This window comes from Tursiops truncatus, chromosome 8 (assembly GCF_011762595.2).
Source record: "Tursiops truncatus isolate mTurTru1 chromosome 8, mTurTru1.mat.Y, whole genome shotgun sequence".
Taxonomy (NCBI): Eukaryota; Metazoa; Chordata; class Mammalia; order Artiodactyla; family Delphinidae; genus Tursiops; species Tursiops truncatus.
The window spans coordinates 59,892,530-59,901,575 of NC_047041.1; the positions used below are offsets into that span (position 1 = coordinate 59,892,530).

Consider the following 9,046-nt stretch of genomic DNA (forward strand, 5'->3'; position numbering starts at 1 on the left):
ATGATATCATTTTGGGTATTTTACAGGTAAGAAAAATGAAGTTCAGCAAAGTTAGCTAATTTTTCACAAAGTCAGAGCTAATAAGTAGTAGAGTTTTTTTTCGATCCAGGCTGTCTGATTTCAAAATTATGTTCTGAACTGTTATACTATCTTACTTTACATGTCAATTAGCAGTGCAAGCATCTCATGAATAATGAGACTGTATCCTCTTGTTTGTGAGTTTTTAATTTTAAATATATCCCCCACAGTGTTCACCAAAATTCATATACTCTTCTATTCAAATTCATATTCATAGCTTATTCTATTCTATTCCATTCCAGGCAGTTTTGCTTCAATTCTCTTTCCTATTTACTTGAAATTCTCAGAATACACAAACACATTATTCATCGATGATTTGGCATATGTTATCCTCCCTTTCTTTCCTGGTTTTTTTCCTCTTCTCTTTTGGACAAGTATCTACTTATCTTTATCACCCATTTCATACCAAGAGCTTCACTCTCTGATCTCATAAAGCCTTGTACACACTCATCTATAGTCACTTGTTAGATGCATTACCTTCAGAATCTTCCCAACTAGATTCAGAATTGGGATGCAGCAGGGGACAAGGATTACTTGAAATTCATATATTATTTCCAGAATCAAGCATCCACATAAGTGACTATTGAATAATAAAATTAAATTGGCATGTGTTGCTGCTGGTAACACTATGTTAATAACTACAAAGGCAGAGAAACCATCAGAGACAGGATAAGGAAGAGAGCAGACCACCAATCACTTCCTGGATGTAGATGTTAAACCATCTTGAGGAGAATGGAATTCCATTTGGTGTAAGACCATGAAAGAATTACAAGACAGCAGTGAATATCAAGCCACAAAAGCCCCTTTTTACATTGTCTTCAGTCCTATATTTATCACAGTATTACAATACAAGGGAAGAGGTAGCAAATCTACCTCCCCCTGGTTTCTGTCCTTCATGCAGATCTTTATAAGACGACAGAGGAAACTAGGATAAGAGCGGTCAAAGGAGGAGGAGCAATAAGGACAGTAAAATACATAAGGAAAATCTTAGGAGAACAGTGGTGTCTTTAGGCAGAAGAACTTAGTGGAATTATGGCTGTTAGTTTCTGGACAATTAAAGAGAGAGAAGACATTTACAAGGAAGGCTAAATAAAATAATTGATTTAAATAAAACATAGCAATGATCTAACTCCCAAATCAAACTGCAGCTTGAATTCTTTAAGGGAAAGTAAGAATAAGCAGCAGAGTCTGTTTTCCACTTATATTAGCTGTTTACAACAACTCCTGTCATGGAGTCCAAGATACAGATATATTTTCCCAAGGTCTCAACTAGCCCCTTATTTGTTTATGACTTAAATGCCTGCCCTCCCGTGTGAGAAACATCTGAGTGAGAGATGTGAAATAATTTAAATACACCAGTGCAATGAAAATAAATGTTTTTATTAGGCAGAGACCAGACGCTCAAAACTCTTCTTTATTTTTCTGTATCCAGATTTTGGGCTCTGAGGACAAAAAGGTCTTTCCTGAAAATCAGGAAAGGGAGCTTAGTGGTAATTGTGGGCCAGGGCATTAGCCACACCAGGCGCCACCTTCTGATAGGCAGCCTGCTACTCCGGAGTGAATTCATTTTTAAGGTTCTCAGCCAGCACAACCACCAGCACGTTGCCCAGGAGCTGTGTGGAAGAGTGGAGAAACAAGGGCATGGTTATAGAGGGACCCAGCTTGGACTCAGCATATTTCAGTACCATCACAAACTGTGCCCCTATAATATAATATAATTATGACATTCATCCAGAGATGTGTGGTTTTATCATCTGTTTCAAAAATTACTTTTCAATGAGAACTCTTTTGTACATGCTGTAGTGTTCAATTTTAATTCCCCAAGTAGACCATTTCAGCAATCTAATCTATATTTTTCTGGGTAAAGCAGTTATTATTTACTCTTCTCTCCCAGATACACAATATCTTAGTTACCACAGTTTTGGCATTCTTCCAAAAATAATAAACTAAAATAAAATATAACAAGATCAATTAAAACTAAATTAAATAAATACAATTAAATAAAACAAAAATGCTCCATGAAGAGCAGAACTCATAGAAACAGAGGTCATACACACAGAATAGTTTAAGAATAGTATGGTTTAACTCATTTAAAAAGAAACAAAGTCATATTTCTGTCTATAAAACAATAAATTCAGTATAACCATAACTTTGATAAAGGAATTATATTCTAATTATTACAGAACAGTTAATGTCTCAGTTAGTAACTTCCTTATCAATATTTCCTCTATTGGGCTCAGATTTTCATTCAGAATTAGCTTTGTTTACCTCATAAGTGGGCTATGGTACTGACATATCAAGAGCAAAGGGACAGTCTCTCCCAAGTTAAATCTGGAACTGTACATCTTTAGAGGCAGAATCTTGGCTTCAGTCTGGAAACTGTTTACAAATATGGAAGGCATTAAATCCTAAAGCCAAACCTTCAGGGCCCTTCTCTGAGGCTCAAGAGATGGATAATCTAGAATGTTATGCTGAATTCCCTTGACATTAAATTAGTTTATTTTAAAATGATTATGGAACATAACGCACAGTATTAGTTACTTCCCTTTCTCTCTCATCACCTTCCTTCTCACCTCCCCTCCCCTCCCCTCCCTTTCCCTCTCTCTCTGACTCTCTGGCTCTGGCTCTCTCTCCTTGCCTCCTTTTGCTTTCCATCTCTCTTTCTTCCACACACATACCCCATCTTCATGAACACATACTGAACATAGTCTATAAAGCAACATGGTAGCAGAAAATAGAAATAACCGTTGGGTAACTTATCACATAAAACTGAAATTAAATATTAAGGGATTAATTTTACTCCTAGACTTTTACGGAAGCTCCACTTTAACAAGGAATGAAAGCATATAACAAGCTGCCAGAGTCTCCTTCCATCTCTTGACCTGCTCACTGCCGATGGGGAGACACCAACACCTAGTATATAGTAATTGTTTGAGCTGGATCCAAGTCTTATCCCAGTGATGTTCTCTTGAATTCTCCAGTATTGGAGATTTTCGGGCTCAACTTCTTGTCTAGATTCATTGGCCAGTTTCAGAGGTGAAGGAACAAAAGAGAGTGTAGTAAGTCTTTATATAGTTTTTATTTTTTATGACCATTTAGAGGGAAGAATGGTACTTTCTTTCCTCATTTCCAGATCGTGAAACCCACAGCCTCTCTTATCCTCTTTCTAATCCTTTGAAAATCTCTTTGTCTCCTAAGGTCTGATTGTTATGATGACTTTTCTATGCTCAGGAGTGTGAAAGGAAACTTCCTAAAATTCTCCTGAGGCTCCTCTGCTTCTGGGATGTAACCAGGTGGTTCTTAAACATACTGTTGGGATGTAAAGCATTCTCAGTGCCTACTGCGTGCAATGACCTGAGAAGAAACAAATAAATACTTAAAAAATCTTCCGCCTTCAGTTAATTCACAATATAGTGGTGAAACAGTAAACTGTAATGCATTGTCTATAACCTGGTGGTAAAACAGAATTATTATAAAAACACCTTTTATAGATGGAAGCAACATGTTCTGTTTCAGGTAGTCAGGTAAGTCTAAAATTAATCAACAGGAACATGATATAGATTTAAAGAAATGTGTATAAGTTAGAAGGTTCTCTAAATCCTTCTAATGTTACATTTGACAAAATTAATGCTCAAAGATACTTTATTACCTATGATGACACAGCAAATGTCTGATGAGTGGTTTATTTTCCTATATGCTTCCTCAGTGGTTTACTTTCTTTGTGCATTAACACAGAGAAACCCTATGCAATGGTCTATTGTTTGGATTGTCCTCTACTCCCAGGAGTTCTAAGACAAGAAATAATTATTCATTCATTGATTACTTCATTTAATAAGTATACATTTACTGTCTCTGGAGGACCTACTGTAAAAGGCACAGTAGTCACGTAGGATAGTACAAAATACGCAGAAACGCTTATACAGCATGGAGGGTGAGTGTGCTTGATAGGAAGAAAAGTGAAAAGTGGGTGAAGGTGGGTGGGGGGTATGGAAAAATTTCCTTAGGTGATACTGGAAAGTTCATTGAGACCAGGGTCAAAAGATATGTGAGCAGGTGGAATGTGAGCACTGAACTTTACCTCAAAAGGGAGGGTAGGGTTAATTTTGAGGTCTTTTGGGGCTAATGAGAGAGGGAGGTTATGCCTTAGAACAGGAACGTCTGATGTAGTATAGCATTGCTGCCTACAGCATGCAAGCAAGAGAAGTAGGACAAAAGGAGACATAACAAGACTTTGAGCAATCATTATGTCTCTGATTGAGCACATTATTTTTTGAGTAATTACTGAAAATGGATCAGAGCATTAACCTGAAGTTTCTCTCTTAGGTTTGAGGTCTACCATAGAGCCCCTGTAATGCCGGTATCCTCTCTATATTTCAAGCCTTCTTGACAGTTTTTACGCTCTAAGATAGAAGTTTCATCCATTACTGACTGTGTATGGCCCTCTTCCTTTTCTCATTTCCCTTGACCTCTTTGTATAAGACACAAAGACACCCTATCTGCAGACCTTCAGGGACCTTCCCATATCCTTAGGGAAAGAAATGAGTAAAAGGAATCAGGAAATTGTGCTGAAAGTTCTTTATTAGGCAGAAGCCATACCCTTGAGGGTAGACATTATTTCCCCAAGTTCAGAAAATAGAATCTAGGGAAATATGGTCTTCCGATGGTCACCAAGAAATAGGCCAGGATCTCAATGGTACTTGTGGGCCAAGGCAGTAGCCACACCGGCCACCACCTTCTGATAGGCAGACTGAAGCTCCGGGGTGAATTCCTTGCCAAAGTGGCGAGCCAGCACAACCACCAGCACATTGCCTAGGAGCTGTGTGGGAGAGATAAAAAGCAAGAGCATGGTTAGTAGAGGGACCCAGCTTAGAGTATTTAAGTCTCATCCCAAACTGTGTCCCTAGGGTATAAGCAGAAAGGTAGCTGAAGTGTAGGTGTTACTACTGATGTGAACCCATCCATATCAGCCTGAATTTATATTTAGAAAGGTTTCTCTCTTTCTGCCTTAATCCAGAACGTGTTTTCATTTTTATTCTTTAGGACCATTTCAAGAAGCAATACAACATTTTATCCTCCTTCCTTCAAAAGGAAGAGATAAGAGGAAAATATTAGATAACATTTTTTAAGTGGATAAAAAAAGAGAGTCTTTTTTAAAAATTAGACACTCAAAATAAAGTGTGATTAAAAAAGGAGAAGGCATTGCAAGAGAACAAACAGAGGAGAACAAGAATGAATAAGAGGAGGTGATGGTTGTGAGCAAACAGGGTAAAATAAAGTACAATAAACAAAATGGTCCCCAGGAGTCCATAGTGCCGTATCCAGAATACCTCTCTTCCATTCTAAACTGCATCCTGCCATTGAGCCCTCTCCCCATGACACGAGCTTGACCACAAAAAGAAGAAGAAGGAGAACATTGATGGTCCCATAGACTCACCCTGAAGTTCTCAGGATCCACGTGCAGCTTGTCACAGTGCAGCTCACTCAGCGCAGCAAACGTACCCTTGAGGTCGTCGAGATGCTTCAGGCCCTCACCAAAGGAGGCTAGCACCTTTTGGCCATGTTTCTTCACGTTAGGGTTTTTCATAACAGCATCAGCAGTGGACAGGTCCCCAAAGGACTCAAAGAACCTCTGAGTCCAGGGGTAGACAACCAGCAGCCTAAGGGGTGAAAACAGCAAAAGGACAGAGGGAGTCAGCACCTGTCAGAATCTCAGGGGCTTTTTCTGTCCCCACGTGCCCAGCTGCCATTCACTCTCCTTAAGCGTGCCTTGTAAGCTGGATACCTACCTGCCCAGGGCCTCACCACCAACTTCCTCCACGTTCACCTTGCCCCATAGGGCAGTGACGGCAGACTTCTCCTCACCAGTCAGATGCACCATGGTGTCTGTTCGTGTAGTTGCTAGTGAACACGGTTGTGTCAGAAGCAAGTGTAAGCAGCCGCTGGCCTCGCTCTTCCTTTTATGCCCAGCCCTGCCTCCTGCCCTCCCTGCTTCTGTGACCAGATTGGCCCAGCCTGGGGTGTGGTTCCACAGGGTGAGGCTTGAATGATGACAGCCATACGTCTCCTTGGCATTCCTGGCACTGACTCTAGGCCTTCAGCCCTCTCTGTGGGTATCTCCAGGTCCCACTCATTCCAGCAATACAAATTGCTCCTAAAATCATCATCCTTGGCAAGTTTACTTGTACAATTTTTAGAATCACAATGTAGTAATCTCTTAGAGACTGCCTCCTCTATTTTCTTAGTATACAAATGAAGAATCTGAGGTCCAGAATGTGGAAGGGATTTGCCCACTGTGATTCAACTGAAGACTCTATGGATGGATCATATCCTGTGCCTTCAGAATATGCAAAATTATTACAAGGACAGCATGGCTAAAACCTCTGCCCTAGTTCTAAGTATGTATCTCTTTTCTTCTCTTGATTGGGATTAAATCCTTCTGGTAAGAAAACAAATATTCATTCATTCATTCATCTACTCATTCATTTTTTTCTTAATTTATGACCAAATAAATAAGGATGGAAATATGAATCAAGAGGTCCTGTGAGATAGTTCGTCTATTAGAGTTTGGGATGAAACAGAGATCTCTCAGTATAGTAAGAAACACAAATAAGTAAAAAATTGATCACAACTCCAAGGTTTTAGTAACCCTGAGGGAAGCAATGTTTTCAAAGACTAAACAGAGGCATATAACTTGTTTCTTCCTGGACTGACCTGGGAAAGGATCTGGGAGAACAGAGAAGCTTCTCCATGATTTAAAAGGAGGGGTAAAAATGTGGAAAGGCATTCTAACCTTGGCTCAGATTATTGCTTTTCCTCCCCTAGGCCACTAAGAATGCTGTGTTTATAACAATTTCTCTTATTTAAATTCATCACCCATCATTCTATTTTTCTATATATTTTTGTTTGTTTGCTCCTTCTTTTACTAAAATTCATTCCTCTATATGTACAACTTTTCCAATATGCCTTCTCCCTCTTTTTTCTCCATGTAATAAATCCTGTTAACTTCTTAGGCAGGAAAAACTTCTCTATAAGTATAGAGTTCTGCTTCTTACTATTAAAAAATTCAATGAAAAAAGCAAAAGGAGCAAGCATGTCTGAGCTCAGCAGAAGATCTCAAGTGCCCCTATTAGTTATTTTCCCTACTTTTCCTCATCTCTACCTTCTGCATCTTGCCCGCTTCCTGAATTCTAATTTCCTTTCAGTAAGGAAAGGGCCATACAATTTTTACTCACCATGTTTCTCCTACCTTAGAATCTCCTGATTCGGGCAGCTTGATGTCTAGAATCACCTTTCTCTCTCCTTTGTCATCATTGGCAACACATGTTTAACAAAAATCTCTCATCCTTTCAGCTCGAAGGCTCTGAAACTCCAACTAAAATAAATTTTAGGTGAACTAGGAGAAAAGGACGTCTCTATTTCTCATTGTTCCAAAGAAATACATACAATTCCCACTTTCATGTCTCCATTTTCCAAAATATTGTCTCCATCATTGCTAGATAAATAAAGGTTCCTCAACCCTTTGACCTGTCCCAAGCCCCATCCAGCGCTTTGAACAAATTCACTCTGATTATTCTCAGACATGTAAGAAAATCTTGGTTCTTGCTTTGTTATCAGGAGGTTAGGGCAGGATTATATGCCCAAAAAAGATTATCAGGGTAAAAAAGATAGAATTTAAACATTTTCCATTTATATTCATTCTTTTCTAAAACCTTGAAGCAAAGAGGATCTTACTATTGTGCTATCCTTGGGAAAAAAATTTTACATGTTGACTTCTGGGGAAAGACGTCTTTCAAATGTTTGAAATGTTAAAAACAAAAACAACCAAAAAAACCAACCCCACATTTGGTTTGACCTTTAGGTTTTGAGTTTCATTTTATTCAATTGAAACCTCTGTTAACTTTATCATTGTTTTACATTTGTACTCTTTTCAAGACCCTATTTCAGACTCCTGATATCAGAGGTCAGGCATATGTACATGAAAGGACCACTTCTGGGGAAGTTTGGACGTATCTTTTCAGGAAACCTGTGTCATGGAAAACTCATGGAACTTACTAAATAATAGTGTAGAATAGGTCTATATTTTCCTGTAAAGAGCCAAATTGTCAAGGCTACAATTTTGCCGTCTTGACTGACAGAAATAGCACCTACTTAAAGAATTCCCCTACCATTTCCTGTTTTCAGAGGTGGTTTCCCTAAATTCTTTTGATTTTAATTTTAATTTAATTCATTTTAATTGAAGTATAGTTGATCTACACTATAATATTAGTTTCAGGTGAACAGCATAGTGATTTATTTAGTACTTTTATAGATTATACTCCATTAAAAGCTATTACAAGATAATGGCTATAACTCCAGTGCTATACAATACATCCTTGTTGCTCATCTATTTTATACATGGTAGTTTGTACCTCTTAATTCCCTACCCCATCCTGACCCTCCCCTCTCATCTCTTCCCACTGCTAACCAATAGTTTGCTCTCTATATCTGTGAGTCTCTTTTTCTTTATTTATATTAATTTGTTTTGTTTTTCAGATTCCACATAAAAGTGACAACATACAGTATTTGTCTCTCTCCGTCTGACTTATTTAACCAAGCATAATACCCTCCAGATCAATCCATGTTGTTCTTATGGCTGGGTAATATTCTGCTGTATACATATACACCTAAATTCTTCAATTGTGTCTTCTTTCTTTTTTTTTTTTTTAACATCTTTATTGGAGTTGTGTCTTCTTTCTTATGCCTTCCTCTGCCATGGATGGCCTATGAGCCACTCTTTTGTATGGACAACTGTGGCAGCCACCACCATCCAAGCCTCAGGGCAAGAGTTGCTGCTTTGTTTCACTGTTGCTACTTGGTATGATTAAAGAGTGAAACAGGTTTCTCATTCTATTACCATAACCCTGCAGGGACAAGGCTTCAAGTTGTAATAAGGCATAAAAAGCTCAGACATACCAGGCAAATATAAGGA

At 38.5% G+C, this 9,046-nt stretch overlaps 1 protein-coding gene across 1 annotated transcript; it reads right to left on the minus strand.

Annotated features, from left to right (window-relative positions):
* Positions 1-4,638: 4,638 nt before the first annotated feature.
* LOC117313420 (hemoglobin subunit beta) lies at positions 4,639-6,022 on the minus strand. Its single transcript, XM_033862431.2, has 3 exons — positions 5,865-6,022; positions 5,513-5,735; positions 4,639-4,894 (listed from the first exon to the last, which is right to left on the minus strand). Exons 1-3 carry the CDS (start codon positions 5,954-5,956, stop codon positions 4,766-4,768), a joined length of 444 nt encoding a protein of 147 aa, XP_033718322.1. The 5' UTR covers positions 5,957-6,022; the 3' UTR covers positions 4,639-4,765.
* Between the last annotated feature and the right edge of the window lie 3,024 nt (positions 6,023-9,046).

Bases quoted from the DNA above. Each gene is read 5' to 3' on its own strand.
- LOC117313420 (XM_033862431.2), bottom strand. From the start codon at position 5,956: ATGGTGCATCTGACTGGTGAGGAGAAGTCTGCCGTCACTGCCCTATGG. The intron at 5,736-5,864 runs GTAGGTATCCAG...TTCACCCCTTAG, and splicing joins GGTGGTGAGGCCCTGGGCAG to GCTGCTGGTTGTCTACCCCT. The intron at 4,895-5,512 runs GTGAGTCTATGG...TCTCCCACACAG, and splicing joins TGGATCCTGAGAACTTCAGG to CTCCTAGGCAATGTGCTGGT.